Raw genomic sequence first — 20640 nt, forward strand, 5'->3', positions numbered from 1 at the left:
TCAGGTCTTCCGTCGACAGAGACGAACGAATAATTGAATCATCGTCTGATAACGACGTATCGTCTCCTACGCAAGCAATCACAAGAAGCGCAGTCTTTTACTAGAAAAAAAACATATACTATTACTATTATTGCAAACCTATTTATATACGATACTATTAAATAAGAATTCAAAATTCGTTAGTTTTGCTAGGCGTCAGCCAGTTGACGAATACGTACGTTATACTTTATGGTACAAAGGTGTCAATAGTGTAGTACACGGTTTAGAAAACACCCGCGTCGCCACGTAGCTACTCGTTTGCTTTGCCCATGATCAAAATCGAATCTAATACTTATTCAATGGGAGAATCAGTTGATGGCACAATGTTGCGTCCGGTTTCCAGCAGACTCGAAATTAGCGAAGCGCATTGTTGACGCTCGGTTCTCTTGGTCAAGCAGCGTATAAAGCGAGCCTTTCTTGAGGCATTATCATCAGAGTCGCCTCGCATCTCATTTGCTTCCTCATATCACAGACACAGCTAGATAGAGTTTCCTCTGTTGAGTGTCGGAATCAGTGGGGTACCTATAGGTTTCTTTTATACATTAACACCTCGATGGTAGCACATCATGTAGAGACTCTCGCAAGCTATTAGAATGCAAGGCCGTCTCTTGTAGCCATTCATTCGGTCATTGTCCATAGGCTGGCGCCTCATAGACTACGCTCTCTTAGCGGGCTCTTGCAGCTCACTTATGGACAGAAGCGACATGTTGTCTCAATATAGCTTATCACACATGACTTGCATCGCGAATCGTAACCTTTCGCACATCGTCTCTTTTAGGGAGACGTAAGGCCTCTGTGTTGGAAGAAGATCAAACGTGCCGGCTGGCTAACTGACCGTTTGGCTGGTTTGTTAGCTCCTCGCTAGTCCCGATTTGCCGGCCAAAGCCACTTCATCCCAGTGCTGTTGTCTGTTGTCATCATTCGCTGTCGATCGTGCCGTGCAATTGTATGGGTTAGGCGATTGTTTTTCCGATTGTTAAGGTCTTTCGACGGGCTGCAGACTTTATTCTTCCATATAGCATCTCTAACGCTTCGCATCCGATGATCAAGACACGTCATTGATTCAGCCGAATCAACAAATGAGATTGATTCTTTGCTATTCAAGGGGTGTCGTTTTAATCGCGCCAGATCTGGCACCAGCATTACATTGTGGCCCCGAGCTGTCAGGAATATCTCTGTTCGGAAGATTGGTCTCGCAGGGCCCTGTAAAACTAAATTTTCTATGTGGCATTTCCACCGACGATGCTTATTTTTACAGGAAATTTTACAGGAAATCAAAGATTTACTGCATTTACGCAAAACGCACCGTTTTCTTGCTTAGAAGCAAATGTACATGAGGTCATTTTTATGGCATCTTATCGCTAGTTTCACTAATTGACAGGACATGACTATTTATTTTTACGCATTTTATGCCTCATCATCGCTGCCACTGGGAACTCAAAACACCGAATTGTTTATTAAAAAAGATACCTGAGAAATGATCGATGCGGATAATTTCGAAATGCGGAAGTAACATATAGATACGTTGCAATAAAGCGAATCAGTTATATTGAGATATTTTCCCAAAAATACTTAGATATTTCACAATAGATAGAAATATGATTGGTTCAAATGTTATATCAAAAGCCAAATGTGTGCGTGCTCATGGACTGCAAGCAAGATTTATGGGCCTTTGAAACCATCTCTAATAAAGATTTTGCAAAACGTAGGTAATATATATCCTTCGTAATTTTGCTACCTGTACTTTTCGTCACAGTTTTACTGCTGGTTTTATTGTCAACTAGAAATTAATGTGTCATTATTTAAAGCAATCGTTTTAGAGACTCATGTTTGCCTATACGAAAGAATCGATTCGTTTCAGATAGCGCAGCTTAGCTCAATTTATTTTTTTTTCTTGAGACTTCTATATTCTTCGAGCAAACGTATTTGAAATATATATAATCCTTTTCAAAGCAAAACAAAATATTATTACCGTCCACCCTTACGATACGTAACATACGGCTACAGGAGGTAAACCGCATCTGTCACAAACCAAAACAAGCTTTTTTTCGCTGCGTTCCGGAATTTGAAGTTGGCATTAATAAAGGTAGCAGAATACGGAGTTCCAAAGAACACCCTATATTTAATTAGGGCAATACTTTAGAAATTCGATGGGCATAGATGACGGAGTTGTTCAAGTACTGTCTTCGTCCAATCAATTGACGTTGCGCAGAATTATAACCTAAGTCCCTTGCCTTTCTCTCCTGCCACTCCGTGTTCAGAATCTGACGGGACGGGTAAAAGTACGGTAAAGGTACGCCGACAATCTTATCATTTTTGGAAGGAATAGGTTTCATATATAGCAAGCTTTGCCAGACTGTAGAGTTACATGGATGAGGTCGGGTGTTGATCAACATAAATAAGACAGACGTCGTTAAGTTCCGCCTTCGAGCCGCCGTGCTGCTTTCGACACGCTCAACATAGGCAGCACGAAACTGAAATGCGTGAACATAGCTTCAACCATCTTGTGCATGAAGGGCCAGATGTACGCAGAGCACATCACGGGGAGGATGCTGCGAGCGATAATTGCCAGTATAGAAATACGTGCGCCTTCAAGAAAGTCTTGAAGGCGCACGACCCTGGCCTTTTTCAGGGTAAAGATGGCTACGACTGCTTTCTACGTTACCTAAATTGTCTGATAACAATTCTCACTGAAGCAGTTCTAAAAACTTAACCGAGTGAAACTTTCGGTTTGGGTCTGCATCCCTTGTCGTTGAACAGATCCGTATACCTTCTAGGAGATTTAGAGAGGATATGAAATGCAGATTTAAGCTCCCTTTTATCTCTTTCAACACATGGGAAAGAACGATATTGACTATTAAAACGGGAGCTATGACTAGTGGAGCCTGGAAAAGGCCAGATAGAACGAACCGGCCCGTTTTCTACTACAGGAATCTTGTCACACAGTATGTGGGGCAGTGGAATACGTCAGTGGCTTTGTGTAACTATACAGGATGTGGTGCATTATACCTCAGATGCTACTAAACACTATGTGCTGTGGTATTACCGTTGGGCAATCTTTCCCATAGAATGCACCGACCTTGAAAATATGAATTCCAAGTTCTGTGATTATACATTGATATAATGCAATTACATTTTTAAGAACAAATATCTTGTCACTATTTCTATTATTATTTTCACTATCGTCATTGTCATCCTTAATATTTCTCGTATTTCGCGTAAGTGTCATCATCCGTTAGATGAGGTTTTGAACGAACTTCGTTGACGTCCGCAAAGCGAATTAAAGCTGAAAGTCAGTCTTAGTCGACAGGATGTAAGATCCGAAAAAGAAAAGGTTTGATGAAGAGAAAGAAGGGCTAGATGTCCTCATTGTTATTTAGTTGTTCTTCAGTGGATTTATCATTTAGAAAAAGTATTCCCCTTAATAAACCCACCTAGCTTGTCGCCAAAAGATCTATAGCGAAAGCTCTCTATTCAGGCATAATTGGCCCTACCACTCGCTACCACAACTATTGAAAGCCTAGGTAAATGTAACTCTAAGCACTATAACTGAAAACAATGGACCGGCAAGACTAACCTGTTTCTACGGATGAACATTTAGGTTAGAGATACATACCGATAAGAGGCAAAAAAAAGCATAAGAGATAAGAAAAACGATGTGCCACTGAATTAAAATATAGTACAGTCTTAGATATAATTTTTATAGAAGCGTCTGCACAATCATTAAGTTGTGTACTCTAGATATCAGCTACGGTGTCGCGGTCATATATTGACATCATTACCTGCCTAGAATCAAAAGACTTTATTAAAAGAAACGAAAACGACCGCAACTTTTGGCACTTACCGTTTATATCAGCTTTCGCTGTTCAATGCCACAAAAGAACCTCATTCCGCCTCCTCCGCTTTATTTACACCTTTTGTTGCTCGTATTTAACGCTAGCAATACACCAGTGTACATTTGCCCTTTGATATAATTGTAAAGCTCTATATACGCGGATAGTCAACTGAATATCATTTGAAATCGTATCCTTATGGGGCTTCACACGTTACCAGCATAATTACATCTGTAGAGTCGTACATCTCCAGTTCATCGCTTAGATGAGAGGCTTTGCTATTATTAATCTGATTTTCATGGCCTTAATAATCGTGTCGTCGAGGGCGTTTTTGGAAGCTACTTAATTTACTGATGAAGAAATTTCTATACACGCACGATCACCTGTTATATCTGGAATACAGAAGTAACATGTTCCCTATATGGTAGCAAGCCTTACTCGTCGTTGATGAGCAGGCCTGCTTGTACCATCTCGAGGCTCTACGATTCTGTCTTCAAGTCAAAAACATCGTCGGAGTCGCTTCCTGCAAGTGACATATGTAGAAAAGCTGGCTCTTTTCAGTAAATCTCTTGCTTGCATCACAGTTATTATTGCCTTCTGTGAACAGCAAGCATGTTCCCAAGCGATAGCACACTGGTGACAATCTTTACGTGTATGGCACGACCTAAAAGGATATGCAATGGTCACCGGTATTATGTTGCAGTCGCTGCGTGGTAATGTCTCGCCAGGCCTGTGCTGTCATAAAGAAGGTAGAGGAGGTTTTCCTATTCAATCATGTTGAGGGCCAGCAGCTATAGAGCTATAGGCCATCGACACCCTGGAGGGTTGGAAGCCTTGACAGACTGACAGATCGGAAGAGGGCAATCAGCAATCGTCACGGAAGAATGTTGCGGAAGAGATTACAACAGCGACAGTGAAAACAATGACAGAAACAGCAGCAACAAAAACAACGCCTCCAGATCAAGCCCGTGTGCGACTGAGAACAGGCGTCGCCTGCGAATAATTGCTGGAGTAAACAAATGTTGTCTTGCACGTTTAAAGCAGTGATTGTGTATATGCGTGTCGCAGAAGCCTATTCATAGGATCATCTTGATTGTGATGTGAACAGTATGATAGAACTGCATGTCTGCCGTACCTTCATGATAATATCTTACAATGTATAATATCCTAAGGCAATGCAGTTTGTTCTTCAGACCTGAAAGGGAATGCCCCGGAGCATTGGACAAACGCTTACGTCGAGATAACCACATTGGAGAATGGAGGGTAACCGGTTTCAGTGCTACTACTCTGATGCTCCATTTTTTTCAGACGCGCAGCTCCTAGCTCAAACAGTTTCCTCTCTCTAGTGAAAGGTTTCTAAAGAGAAAGCCTTCGGTAGAAACCGTTGCGAAAAGGTGGTCAGTAGAACAAATTTGCAAAAGCGGCAACAGTAAATGTAGGAGAGTTACGCCGGTCGCAGTCAATGTTCTCAAAGCACAAACTATAGTGAGTGTGTTCTAAAGCCGCGTAGTTATCAGACACTTTTTCAAGATGGTATTTTCTAGCTCGGGATATCGGAGGACATATGCTGACCCGAAGCACTACAGTATAACCTCATTACAGTACTGGTGGTCCAAGGAAAAGAAGGAGATACATACTGCGACGGTCTGCCATTCTCCATTTCTCATCTACGAAGCATTAGTCGCCAGTCGGTTGGTGCAGCCGCCGATCAGGCAGCTAAAACACGGCGAAATCTTCCTCTGACTTTCTAATCTCTTCTCTCTGTCTCCTTTGTTTTCTAGCTGAAAGGCTAACTCGAGCATCAATAGTAGCCGCCGCCACCGCAACGAAATGGCGCACTGGAAACTTTTTTGAGGAGTGTTTGGTATGTTGCCCTGAAATGTTCTTCCTTGTAGTTGACGATTTACCGCTATTCTTTTTCCGATCGCCTACAAAGAGCTCAGAAATGCCTTCAGGAAGTCGCAATATCAAGTAACTGCTCGGCCAGCTAGCCAACAACGCTGTACTAACCTTCTCGCAACTACATCAGACGAAAATAGTCCGACTGCTAATTTTATTTTTCGTTTTTCGGAGCAGAGAAGTCTACTTGAACCTCAACAATATAAAGACCTAAGTACGATGCTCATTTCTCAAACGGGTGACTAAGGCCGCAGGCCCCGAGATATAGACACTACGATAACAACAATTCGCTGCCGCAACTGCCGCCAAAAAATAGCAGCTACGGCAATGGTAACGACCGTTAGTAAGAAACACCCTCAACCATTGAGTTCAGGAGTTTCTGGCTGTCTGACCATCACGGCACTATTGTGGCACCGGTCGCAAAGGGCCTACATAATCACCTCCGATAGATGCGAATATTTACCAATCGTTCAAGGGAGTAGATGAAAAGTGGTGAGCTCAGCAAAACATACAGGCTGTCAGACGCATATAAGTGTAAATGCAAATGTAAAATCTCATATACATATTTATCTCATCTAGAACGATATAATCTTTCCGTTGGTGCTTAGTGTATTAAATTAACAAGTAACTATACAGAATATCCTATAGATTAACGAGAGCTCTAAAATAACACCGGATAAAAATATTTTAGTGCATTTCTCTATCAGACTACAAAATACCAAATATTTTCCATGGTTGTCGCCTTTCACAGATAACAAGAACACGAGACAAACACGAGATTTTGAGGCGAACTACGGCGAGTGAACTGGTAAACATTTAGTATCCTTTTACCAGCCCTAATCTCAAGCCGCTTTATTTCAGTTATTATCACCAAAAGGAAAATCTGGACGAACAGGGTCTTGAACTATTACAGCTTTTTCCAGTTGGTCTTGAGTTAATCATACGAATGAGAATGTGAGGGAACAGAAATTTCTATAAGGGTAAACCTAACGTTAATAATTTGTGGGTGGTATTCACTGGAAATGATTGTTTTGATTTTAGTAGTAGGTGTTCAGCTCACGTCGCTTCCTAGAGTTATATGCATATAATGATAAAACACCTAGCGGTTACTAGTAACAGCAATTGCCTACAAAAATTATTGGTTTTAATTTGACAATACGATACAAGCAAATCTTATATCTTTGAACCGAACGCGATTTAATTCAAATTTTTGAAACAAGTTGGAGTGTCAGATCTCCTTCTATTATTGCCTTTCCAGCCGGTATGCCATCTTTTTTTGATTATTCCAGGGAGAGGATTGGAAGATCATAGCTCCGGGATGAGCACCCTAACAATAAATATATTATCTTATTCAAGTCATTTTCCTTTAAATATTTTTTTACTTTCATCATCGGGTATGACCTTTTGGACTCCTTTGCACAAATCGCACAACAGTATCGTATATAATCATAATAATATAAGCAAACAATTAGACACTAAAGCCGCGAAACTTGCGTTCTCTATCAGCAATTTTACTATATACATAGCAAGCCAAGGCCAAGTTAGTGCGTCTAGTGGCGCAAGCTTATAATCCTAAACAAGATTTTTAGGTGTGCTGGTAACATACTAAAAACGCCCACAAAAATGCACTGACTCATTCCTTGGGAGACCTAATTGTAAGCCGCCAGCTAACAGTCCTTTGCTTATAAACATGGCATGTTAAACGAAGCCAAGTATTCTTATTCCCTTTCTCTGTGCAATTGATTTCGCGAATAATTATGTTATCACTCTCAATTATGGTTGTATTTGCTTATGGCTTTACTAATGAACTCGCTGTATGCAATTTCAGTAATTTATATTTATTTGTTGTAACAGTTTGCATTTCAGTAAATACCAACAAACGATCGGATACTCCAACCCAAAAAATATACACAGTCTTCCTTCTCTAAATCTACTTATATTCACTTGTATTTATTCACATGCAAAAGAATAACTTCTGTCAGAATTAGAAGTTCTGGTATCTCCCAAGCTGTCAATTGCTTCACAGCCACGCACACACGTAAGCACACAATCCATACCAATGGACGACCAACCAGCTGAGCAGGTTTATTCAATAAACCCTTAGCATCACTATTTCACACGCTTTCTAGCTATCATACGATTTGATTTTAAACAGACTGCTAGCTGCATCTGTGCACATTTTTCCTTTTCGGTATTTACTATACAATGGTTTAACATTTTATACACAACCTTCATTGCAAGTGTTTCTCAGATTATGTCATTGATTGAACGACAAAAAAATCATACTCAATCCCATCAAATATTGATCAAAAAAAAACTGACGAGGCGAGAGTTACATTAATCGCTTGCAATCAAAGGTCCAGAGGAAGTGCAAGTCGTTACGCCAAGCGCAGCAAATCATCGAAATCTGTAATAAATACCGCGTCAAACTTTTCGCTCCATTATATCCGTTGATTGTATATGGCTTCTATATAATGATTATTGTATGCCAGCTCCGATCATATTTGATTCGACAGTGAAATCTTGTGACATTTCGTATTGTAACTGTGAATCGTTTCGACTTAAACAAAACATTGCGCGTAACGTGTTTTAGAACTAAAAACTGTTTCACGTTAGAGCAGTAGGCTTCACGCTTAAGGCTGCTGACTTGATTTAGGGTTTAAAGTTCAATTCCTTTAACGAGAATACAATCAGTGTTCGCGGAAGATCTACTCTCTACGCCCGTTAGCCAATGCACTCACAGTCAATTGCGACCAAGCAGGAAAAAAGCAATGCCACCTACGATCAGATACCCCGTAAATTGATTTGTCACATAATACATATTTACCCCATCAGGCAAACTTCGAAATCAATATGGCCCTTTTCAGAAATATTGAGTATTCCGCGGATGATGCACTTGCGTGACTTGTCGATAATAGAAGCTGTATAATAAATGAATGCATTCTCACCGTTATTTCTGGCATCATCTCATCTCAAATCAGTGTTTGTCTAGCATCGTCGCCTCGACCACAGTTTAATTTTATCTACTTTAGGTTGATTGTACATCTTTACACATCATCTTATACACCAATGTAATAATGCCAAATATTTAATGATAACTACCTATTAAGGATGTATCTTGATCGCTAGTCCCCTCCTTTATCTACATTTTATAGAAGAAGACGAAGGTGGGAATTATATAAAAATAAAAAGCATATAGAAAAGAAAACAAAAATCAGTGCTTTCACTAAAATAATACCCTTAAATATGCTTAAATTATAATCGCCGCGGTACTGTCACTCTAATCCACGGTGGCTCCCGCATTTTCTCCAAGACTCATTTGAATCTTTTTCTGTTCCGCCGCGATCACCAATCGATTCAGTTCCGCAGCATCATAGCCGATCAACTGTTTGAGGTCTACAACGAATTTGTACGCGAAACGTTTTCCCTGCACCTGAAAATAGTTTTTATTTCAGAATAACGTCTTACTAGTGCTTTGAATGCTCTAAACAATAATATATCAGCAGAAATGAAGGCTAAACAGTAGATTTCAGATTGTAAGCACAAACACTTACATATGATATGATATTTTTATTAATATATACCGTAAAGACATTTATTAAAGTAATGAACAGTGTATTCCATTCAAGTTATCTTTCAATTTTATTTTTCTTTAGAGAGCCGTCAGTGGTGCAGCGAAAAATGAATTACCGCGTTCGTACCTCATATTTATTATTACCGAGTTGGAGTTTAGTAAATCTTGCAGTACCTAATATTCGAATCAACGGTTGAGTTCGCTGCATTATTTAATCCATTCATCGTAAAAGAACACACTTAAAGCCGATAAAGTATTGTTACTAATTACATAATAGGGTATTGTAGACAATGGCTAGTTGAGATTCGATAGCAGATTTCTAATCTGAGAAATCTAAGATGGAGGAAGGAATAGCTTAATGGTAAAGCACCACATTATGACGTTTTATGAGTTTAGGATTCGTACAGTAGTACACAGAGCTATAGCTCAAGGCATTTCCATACCAGCTTAATTTGGAATGATCTGACTAATAAGCTTTTAGGTCGATCAGTTATAGTGCCCAGCGTAACAGATCTCCAAGAACTGAAAGACTGGTCTAAGTTTTTGGAATATGTGAAGAATGTATTTTATATTGGGGGAGAGAGAGTTGTACTCCTTCAAATTCAGACTCTGTACAACACCTGCTTAGTGTAGCAGGGTTTAACATAGGGTCACCATGCCACGTTAGTTTTTTTAGTTTGCAAAGTATACTGGTGTAGTATATAGGTGGTTAGACTAGATGGTCGCAGGCATGGTTTCAAGGTTTTTGAGTATATGGATGATTACATTTTTTAGCGCTTTTGCTTGATGAGAATTCTTAGTTTGATTCTGAAATCCTTGCTATCGATTTGCATCACATATAGAAATCACATTAGCCATCTTTAAATAAAAGAAGACCCAAACACGTTAATAGCATAAACGGGCATGCTGACAATAAGCGATAGAAAACTAGCTAAATTAAGAATGTCGCGGCCAGGGACCGCTGATGAAACAAAGAGAGGTACATTATTATAGCCGGTCTTGCATAAAAGACTAGCTTTGGTTATAGCTTCAAGTAATAATGAATGTGAAGTAGAGCGAATGCAGGGGTACAAAGAAGGGTGTTATCTGCTAGAAACGTCTTCTTGATCTGAAGTTTCTCCGCGAGTGCTCTCGATTATTTGGACAAGTGAAATTTAAAGAAAGACGTCAGGATCAGTGTTAATGGTAATTCTCCAATAGAAGGATCTCAATAAACATCGCTTTGTTTGCATTTTTGCTTTCAAGCGATTTTATTTATTAAGACTAAAAAAAGGGTACCTTAGACAAGCATAATCTTCACTACTTCTAATACTCTAGTGCAGTGTACCAACCTTTGTGATCATATCACCATCGTAATAATACCGAAGTGCTCTGCTGAGCTTCTCATAGTTCATAGTCGGCTTGTTTTTGCGCAAGCCCCATAGCCGAGCAACCATCTCAGGATTGATAAGTTTAAATTCGCCATCCTCTCCGCTCCACACAATATACTCGCGAGCGTCTTTATCCGTCAGTAGCTCCAAAAGGAACTGCCATAACTGAACCTGAATGATATCGTGAACAAGCTATACATTAGCTGGATACGTGTAAGACCCATAACAGCCAGGATTCAACAAAACATGCTCTTATATAGATTGCACACAAACATCCGCATGGAACGTAAAACCAAGCTATGAGCTAAATAAATAAAACAAATAGTTAAAGAAATAGCTTCAAGGTTAAGAACCGCCAAACCTGTCCATTGTTGCCCCCACGATTATTAACGAGTTCAAGAGACTGTCGACTGGAGGGCATTAGCTGGACAGAACTTCCACCTGACCTTCGACCACCTGTGACAAATGGAAAAAATTACATTTACTACAATTTAAAAAAGTGCGCATTGAATTTTTCCTAAGTTTTTCACTCGATTTTTCGCGGGATTACTGACATGAAATTATCCCGATATTTTATACCTGAATTATACATAAACTTATCCCGACATACTTTGGAGAGACGCAGGCACGGCTACGGACTTACTATTAAACAACACTTTTGAAGTAAATAAATTGGTATTATGAATAAATTTAAATCAATAAGTGTTTACGTAGAAGTCCAATAGATGTAAAGGATATGTTCCTTGAAACGAACGTTGCCACATACATATAAATTACATAAACAATTTGGATGGGTGTCTGGCGAGAGATTTGCATACTCACCGGTAGAAGTGTTTTGTTGCGCAGAAGATTTACGAAATTCTCCTAGTTTTTTGGTGCTTGGCACGGCAGGTTTGTCGGATAAAGAGTGTACAATCGCGACAATTTTACATTTTTTCATTAATTCTATATGCGTCCACATGAGGTCTGACGGATCGTAGGGTACCTGTAAAAAAAAATCAGAACAAAAGACATCAACGCAAACCGAATCGGTTTTAGAAACTTCGCTTATGCATTACATGCATATATTGGACATTGAGCTTAGAGAGTAATTGACAAGTGAATAATTTTTGGTCAGATGAGAGCCTTTACAGGACGATAGGTATCACATGTTATGTGTGGCGTACTATTGTATTATGACTCCACAAATGCTCTAAAGGTAGTAAACTAATGTAAATTAACGACAGCTAATAGTTGATTTTAGATTCTTCAGATAAACATCGACACGAAGTTATTTTGCTAAAGAACCAGACCAACAGCTTACTACAACATATATCATTGACTCACGAATATCGGCAATACTTACGATATTTTCTTAAGTATGTTTACATTTAAGGGCTAGCATTTCAGGAGAATCACTTCAAATTTCTTTTTAAAATGATTTTATTTTGGTTAATAAGAGTTAATAAGAGTTCAATTGGCTGTGACATAAAAGTAATTGTAAAAGTAGTAGAATACCTTTTCAAGGAACTGGTCATGCGTCATTTCATTTAGCTGCCGTCCTGATATCCGCCACAAATGAGGATTAACTGAAATTTCCGGCAGACGGAAGTGCCTAGCTGCCCAACGGAACCAAGCTTCTGTATGAGCTGGCCGCCACAGTCGGGGGTTCGTTGGAATACCTTCTCGGGCCATGATTAACTTAAACTCCGGCGACAGTACCCACTTGGTTACCTGATGCCATAGCCCAATAATTCATCCGGTAGAAGTCAATATGCTAATCAACAACTAATTAAACTAAAAATGCAAGAACAAAGGCATAATAATCTAGATACGAATATAAAATCGAAAAAAATTTGTAACACCATCGGAATTGTACCACTTATATCTATAAATATCCAAGCACGTATTTAACCACACTAGATATAAATGTGAGTCCACTACTAATAAAGGACGCTTACATGTTCTTCCTTATGATTAGCCGCGCCACTGCTATGTGCAGCTGTATCCGCAGAATGTCTTCTAGTGCTACTGTGTGTGCCGTTTCCAGAAGCCGATTTATTTGCTCGATGTCTTTGGTGGCAGTGAGGCTGCTCGACTTCTTCGAGTTCGGCTAGCGAATCATCGGCAGGTTTAAGAACGTCGACAATGTTGATCTTACGTATACCACCTTTGTTGCTAATTTCAACATTCACCTAAAGCTCATAGCGATAAAACGAGATTGAATATTAAGTTAAATACTACAGATCTTTACAGGAATCCAGGCCGAATAGATATCAGTGTACATATAGAACGAAGAAAGATAAAATAAAATCACCTGGACCATTCCTTCCCCTTGTACGCATTGGTCGACAAGGTTTCTGCTCGGATCTAGATGCTGATTATCCTGAAGAGTAAAAATATACCCTCGAAGGTTCAATCCGAGTCTTGTTTGTAACAATTGTCGAAGATAAGTCAAAGGCTGAGTAATCTCCATATTTTGGGCAAGAACTGACGTTTCCGTCCCCTCTGTCAAATCACTCAAAGCGCCGCTAGTACCGTCTTCACCGCTCTCATCCTCACCCGAACCAGACCCGGTCGGCAGTAACGCATCCGCCGCGATGGTTACGTCCGTTATTGGGTAAAACATATCCTCCATTTTTGTCTTGCTCCAGTTTAGCTCCTATAATTGTCACCTAAAGTGCGATTACGGGAAATTGATTATCAGATATAGACACATCTAACTGGCTTATGGTGTTTTCAACGTGTCTGAGAAACTATATATTGCAGTAGGGGAATATTTTTGTTTTTCTTTAGATGTTTAATGTGTGAATTTAGGAATACCATTATTGTGGTTGATTAATATTTTAGAATGGCTGCTGGGATTTGATCATCTTCTGAATTGTGTTTTTGCAGATTGAGTCTCTTCTTTTCATGTTTTAAAATACAGCTGACTCTCTGCGTTTATACATATAGAGGAGGAGTGAAACGTTTGAAAACGATCAAACTTCGATTACTCTTTGACACATCTTATATTTAACACGCTCACACATATGTATGTGATGAAATAAATAAAGTATTTATTGCACAATAACCGGATGCTATCACAGCTGGCCGTTTTCTTTCAGATTTATGTCTATATTATGGAAGTCAAATTGTTTATCTCGAAATTAAAAAAATTGTCTTGCAAACGAGAAGTTGCTCTCGTGAACTCATCATTTAATTATCTATGTATGATATATTATATATTAATAAGAAAGTATCCAAGGTTCGACACCACAGTAAGCTGTTTAGAATATTCCAATTTGGGCAACTAAATAAATTACTTTTCCACGTTTCAAGTGATGATGAAACTTTGATTCAACAAAAGAGACCCTGAAACCCGAAGAACATCTGTGGGTTGATAAACCCAGTTGGACTCGCCAAATTGACAAATGCTGTAATTAGTAATTTAATTATCCGGGAGTGCAAAGTAACCAGAGGCTGAAGTAACTTCTCATTCAATACAGATTTCTATTAACTTGACAGACGATTCCTTTTCTGAGCTATAGTTACTCGATCTGCAGGTGGTCATATAACTATACATCATCTCTATGTAAATCCAGTGCTTATATTTATCTAATCAACGTACTGCCTAGTGGCTTAAAAATGATTTATATTTTAAAGGGCTGAGACATTTAAGAAATAATACTTTCCAATAATACCAACATGATTAAGAGTTTTTCTAATTACACCTCAACGTCACTTTTTTTAGAATTAAACATGGATACAGTAAAGACACGTAGTATTCCAATACATCATTCGCTGTAAATCACCCAAAAGGAACTCGTTGATAACCTACTTTTCAAAGACTTTGATACCTTCAATAAAAGGTAGTATTTTAGGAAGAGATGACCCTTTAACAAACAACATTTTTAGTTATAAGTATTCTGAATTCTAATCTACCCATGATAAAAAATTTAATTGTGTACAATTCAATATGTTTTACCTTTTTATTTAATTTATACCTCTTATTTTGTATTGTGTGCTGTGACCATCTATCGGTAAATTCTTGGATTTCAAAATATAGTAATATTTTACACAAAGGCCCAAATAACATATTCGACGGTTTAGTTAACATCAAGGACTTCAGGAGTTAAGAGTTTTAACTATCGCAATATTGCAAATGAGTGTTTTTTTTGTGAGTAATAGGTCACGTATAAACTACGCAAACCATGGGAAACAACAAAATTTCCCACAATGATAGTGCACATATATGAGCGAGAGATACATGTGTGGGTGAACTAGAAGGCTGGGTGTGTTATCTGGGCTGTAGTATAAAATCTAAAACAATTTTTTAACGCATTTATACAAATTACTGATATATGATCACATCGCACTATACAAAATAATACATATACTCATATTTGAATTTTTCGTTCTGAAAGGGGGATAGGTTAGACATTCTGTCTGTCAGCAACAAAAATTTTGACCCAGTTAGGTCAGAATGCCACTAATCATGCACAAGAGCGTCCGTCGCAACAATGCTCAATAGTTGACTTATAAACTTATCTTTTGCCTACTTTTTTATTGTACGTTTATCTTTTGCTTACTTTTCATTATTGCACGCGAATTTTAGAAGCTTATTTGTTCTTAGAATGCCACTACGCGCTCAGTGGAGGCTTCTGACAGTTTCGTGGGCATCGCTTTAAACAAAATGACTTAATCTAATTGAATTGAAATAAAAGAACTCGCACACAATACACTAGGTGTGCGTGTATTGCCCACCGTCATCGGTATAAAAGTTTGATTTCAGGTTGTATTAATACAACTTCCATTTTAATGAACGAACTCCAGGTAGCTCATTGCCGTGGTCGACAACTAAAGCCCATCAAAAGGTAACATTAAGCTGTAGTGAACTCTGTGAAATGCCTTTGAAACAGTTATTTAACGACAGAACATGTTCCTAGTTTAATCAATTAAATAGAAGTCATCGCCTTGTTGGCTGCTGTTTTCGCTCCACTCCACAAAACACCACCCCGAAGCCCTTCACTCAACGGCTGCGTGAGACATAGTTCACCAATGTAAGGAAAGTGACATTCGATTTTTAGCCCACAACAACAGGAAGCGACATCCTGTTTCGGAGTGGCGACTACCAAACAAATTTGAGCTACTTTGCAAACCACTGATAACGTTGAATTTCCTTACCAACATCGGCTCAGTAAATAGACTTACCTATTAGAAATCCCTGGTTTCGCGCACAATTTTCCGCTCTTTTCCAAGCTTAGAGAAAATTATTGCCGCCGTCTTGAGGAACCGAAACGTGTGCGTTTCCGCCGGAATCATCAATGTTTACGAAGCGCCTCATTGGTTATCAAAATGGCGACGTTGAAATATAGCCTCGTCGCATTTCCGGTTATAAAGAGCGACATCATTGGCGCCAAATTTGAATAGGTCGTGAATTTTCTGTCCTTTAGGAACTCGGTACTGCAGAACAAAAACACAGGAATCGTTGCGCATTACGCCTAGCGTTTGAGAATAAAATTGTCAAATCATTCTAGAATATCAAACGCCCGAATAAGCCTGAAAATCGACACTGGGTAAAATGTATTGAAAAAATTATTATTGTATTGTTGTATTGTATTGTTGATCTTGTATCGAACATGATTGGAAGCGTTGCTGAATAATATCGAAATCAACACATACACTCTAAAATACCGTTGTTGCTTAAATTTTGATCTTAAACAATGTAAATATATATTGTTAAAAAATAATGTCTTCTAAGCCCGAAACGCAAGCATTACATAGCCAATGAATCAGTCTGCATATAAAAATTTAATTTTTCTTTATATATTCACGGCTTGCTACCTGTTCTCTACTAGAATTAAACGTGTACAATATTAAGTAATGGATTGCCAAGGGTTATTTTTAGTTACAATTGTAGTTTGACGAATTCAATTACAGATATTATATTTGTCAATAACTCAACAGCTATGATTAGCGTGTTATAGCGACTGTGTTGATCAGAAAGTTTCACAAATAAACGCTTGCTGAAAAATGTGTAGGTAAAGATAATGGGAAAGCTGGCATTTATATTCATTTATTATTTTTTCTTACCACTCGTTTAACATGGCTCTTTTCACATAATATTATAGAATTAATCCTGAATGAAGCAGCTTAGAAATCGAATTACGCTAGACATTGTACATTCAGTCGTAAATATAATATTTGTGACAAGCGGTTGGTTACAACAGAAAGTGGGTGAAAGACGTATGTCTTGGTATATCGATGAGTCTTCCCTTACGTTAAATTATTATTTGCAGTTCCATTTTTGCACCTAATCCTTTACCTGCTATAGTTGAGTGTTCACCAGTTATCAATTAAAGCAAGAAAGAAGGTTTTGTATACTTGCTCTGGCCGACCACTAATATGTTTAAACTCTTTATAGTGCTGTGATGATGACGAAATAGAACCTGAGAACAAAGCTAAACAGCTTTGTTTAGCTAGATAATATTATATATCGTATAGATATATAATATATACGCCAGTTACTAAAGAAGACTAGTTCAGAATAGACTTCGCTTGAATTGTGTGGTTGAGCAGCTTAATGTGCCCTTAAAATGGATTAAAATAGCCGTTACCAAAATATACTCCTAGATAGACAAAGCTATCGTTTAAGCTATACGAGATGTAATAAAGTATTGAGTATACTTAACTGTACTAATCTCTATACTCAGCTAAATCTATCGTGAAAAAACAGCCATAGGCAATGCACCTATAGAGGTAGAAAAAAGTAATGAACTTTTGTTCAGACAAAAACATGAAAAGTGGCGTAAAATCTACACCAATTTGACAGACTTTCTTACAGCTCGCCTGGCAGTGCGTCTGTCAGTTTCTGTAGTCCAAATTACTTGTTTTCTAAAATAAAGAAAAACATAACAGATACTTGTCTACCAGTTCACATGTCTTGTTTGAGAGTTTTGCTGGGCTTCATTAGGGAAAGAAACCAAACAAGCGTTTGCTCTTTATAAAGGCTCAAACAGATCTAAACAGGTTACGATTGTCGACGCGCAGCCGCCCAAATAAATATAAGGTTAGGCTTGCTTTGCTTGGCAAGTTTTTTTTTCATTATTTTTTTCTGTCGAGATGGTTGGCATAGTGATGGCGCTAACCGTAATCATCGAGAAATTTCGGTTTCAGTCCAGAAGGCGTATTATTTTGGCCTTTTACTTCTTTATTTTAGAAAATACTTAATATTGATTGCGTTTCAAAATGCACAAATGCAAAACTGAAATATTTCATACGCAGCCTGCAAGATTCGAATTAAACTCGTAGGTGACTATTACCATGGCCCTTCCCCCATCTAGTGAGAAAATAAATTATTCTACGACAAATTAAAATTATATAGTAAATTGGGGTTTCGGATATTCGTTTGCTCGTAATCTACGTTACTTCATGAAACGAAATTATAACATAATAGTTCATCTAGTTCGACTTCATATGTTTGTTTTTTCTGAAGACACCTCCGTATTTTTGAACTCCCAACAGAATGATCTTCATCGGAACGGTAACAGCCATGATTATTTACAGTTAGGTAACAGTTTCACCAGTAGATTTAACAGTCGCATGGTTTAAGCACTGGATCGCAAAGACTTAGGGAAGGAACCTGAATAAGTGAAGGCAACATTCTTCGCTGGCGCCAAAATGTAAATTTTATCCTGCAATGAAATGAACGGACCACATAATCTAAACCATCTGACTGACACCGTGCCTTTGCATTATGCTTTATTCTTAAACGCCCCTTTTGCTTTTAGGTTAAGTTTAGGTTAAATGATTAAGATTGTTTCTTCAAATGCATACAAAACAGCATATGAAGTGCCCACGTAGTCAAACAGCCGTTCTCGCGTCTGGGAGCAGTAACTCCTTTACTGTGCAAAAGCGGAACATTCCTGTGGATCGCTTAATGTAACACCCAGTCGATTTCAATTGATATATATAAATACATCCTCCAGCCATTAGTAATGGCTCGGAAAAAGTACCGTTTCTCCGATCTCCGTTAAAATGGAATCAATGCAATTTTTATGCTATTCGACACAAAAACACAGCCATGACGATCGTCGCACATTGTCAAACACTTGCGCTGTTTATAATTTTTATGGAACATGGTGTATATGCTTAAACATAATAATAGTACATATTTACCCCTACGACAGATAATTTGGCGAATTAACTCTGGAATTAGTTATAAGAGAAATTATTAGTTGCAGGGTTATGAGTTCCTAAAAGTTTTACTTACGATAATACTTATTCGGTGCACCCATGTTTCTTTGCATTTATTACTTATTTAAGAACTAAGACGATTTTTTTTATGCAGAGGCACAAACATCGAAATACAGTTCTTCAGCTGTTGTATGAAGGCTGGCTTTGTTTATAGGAATAAAATAGCACACTAACGAAAGTATAGATGCACGGAACTAATTTTGTGTTCCCGTGTGTGACGGTGTAACCTGAACGGCTTTGGCTATTAAGCTTTCGAACATGTAAAATAGTTTATATTCGAATTCTGGCGCAGGCATAATTCGTTATAATGGAAGCCAGCCGTCTGAAGCAGTGCGTAACTGCGGCACCGGACGTAAAGCTCGTAACATCCAGTATTGTTTTTTTTTATTTTTTCAACGACACATACTGGAGATAGTCGTTGTGAAATAGGTTGCGGGAAGGAACATAAACGAGATGATTTATTATGTAACTTTATTCTCTAATCTATTATTATTATTGGCAATGCTGAGGAATTGAAATTATTCTGTGCAAAGTAGCTTATTACCCGTAGAATGGTTTCATTTGTCTCTGATATCTTGATTCAGTTTTTTTTTACTTATCTGCAAGTGGTGTGCATATTTTGGCAAAAAAGTTTACCACAATGGTATTGCACAGTACTAATTGATGAGGTGTTTGTTATGATCCAATGCTAAAGAGAATTAAAATCGTTCAAAATTGTACACTTACACAATTCCATAGAAAATGAAAGTAGCACTTGGTTTATTACACTCATTTTTGTATTTCTAGATAATTTTAGTTTTTTGAGTTTTTTTTTTCTGGATGAATCAATATTGCGCATGTATTAGATATTACTATAGCCATAGGCTTGCCAAGTCGCCTAAAATACAAAACGGTAATAAATATGTATATATAGGAGATGACTGCTTATATCTCTTTGCGGGTCATATCGTGTGCAGTTATTTAATAAATTTGTTGTATTCGACTCGAAGTTCCAAAATCAAAATAAATGAATACAAGTTCCAAGCTCTACCTGAGTATACACATTGCACATAAAAGATATTTAGGAAATGCCGTAGCTCTAAATGTTGACTTTACTGCATATGTACGCATTAAAGTAAATTTCATGAAACTAACAAACGAAACAACATCCTTCATTTTAAACGTTGAGATTCTCAGTGATAATTTTAGGTGGACTTTTCTGTTGTTTGTGGTCTACAAATGTCTAAATTTAATAGGTGGTTGCTTTCTAAGGCTGCCTGTGCAAGCCTAAGGCATCTGTAAAATTTCTGTACTCGCTTGTTCAAACAACTCGAGGATGTTCTCCACATGACACCTGCCGTTATCTTGACATCGTAGACAATTGGATTAATTGGATCATCACATCCACAAAAATTAAGATGATCATCTGCTAGTTCGAAGGGCGATAAATTTCCAAATATGTTATAATTATACGGTACAATGTTTATGAGGACTACCATTTATGAAAACCGTAATACTTTGGGTATCTAATAGGGTATGAGGCAGCACCTTGATTTAAATTAGCGTAAACAGGAAGAGCTCCTGATAACAAACATTCTATAATAAATCTGACACACGCGAAGTCAATAACTAGACCGCTTCTTTCACCCTTGAACTAGTTTTCAACATTGTTCAAGTGTCAATTGCTCTAAGACAGAACCATTTCTTAACCGAACTCATCATATATATA

The 20640-nt window shown here is 38.0% G+C and overlaps 2 protein-coding genes across 3 annotated transcripts in view; both read right to left on the minus strand.

Annotated features, from left to right (window-relative positions):
• The window catches only part of LOC111247624 (uncharacterized), a 33641-nt gene extending 28865 nt beyond the window's left edge, over window positions 1-4776 (minus strand). The window contains exon 1 of the mRNA XM_022798800.2: window positions 3884-4776. The gene's annotated coding sequence lies outside the window, so the exon portion shown is untranslated. The remainder of the gene's footprint in view (window positions 1-3883) is intronic.
• A 2812-nt stretch (window positions 4777-7588) lies between these two features.
• On the minus strand, window positions 7589-20634 carry LOC111247156 (DNA-binding protein Ets97D-like). Of its 2 annotated transcripts, none has more exons than XM_022797772.2 (8): window positions 15888-20634; window positions 13012-13369; window positions 12656-12889; window positions 12213-12428; window positions 11538-11700; window positions 11077-11171; window positions 10677-10886; window positions 7589-9204 (listed from the first exon to the last, which is right to left on the minus strand). In XM_022797772.2, the coding sequence occupies exons 2-8, from the start codon at window positions 13330-13332 to the stop codon at window positions 9052-9054; spliced, it is 1392 nt and encodes a 463-aa protein (XP_022653507.1). In that variant the 5' UTR covers window positions 13333-13369; window positions 15888-20634; the 3' UTR covers window positions 7589-9051. The 2 variants fall into 2 exon arrangements, with proteins under 2 accessions (XP_022653507.1, XP_022653506.1); XM_022797771.2 differs by lacking the exon at window positions 15888-20634 and adding an exon at window positions 15266-15757.
• Window positions 20635-20640: the final 6 nt, after the last annotated feature.

Source organism: Varroa destructor, unplaced genomic scaffold (genome assembly GCF_002443255.2).
Source record: "Varroa destructor unplaced genomic scaffold, Vdes_3.0 BEIS01000003.1, whole genome shotgun sequence".
NCBI classification, from domain to species: Eukaryota; Metazoa; Arthropoda; class Arachnida; order Mesostigmata; family Varroidae; genus Varroa; species Varroa destructor.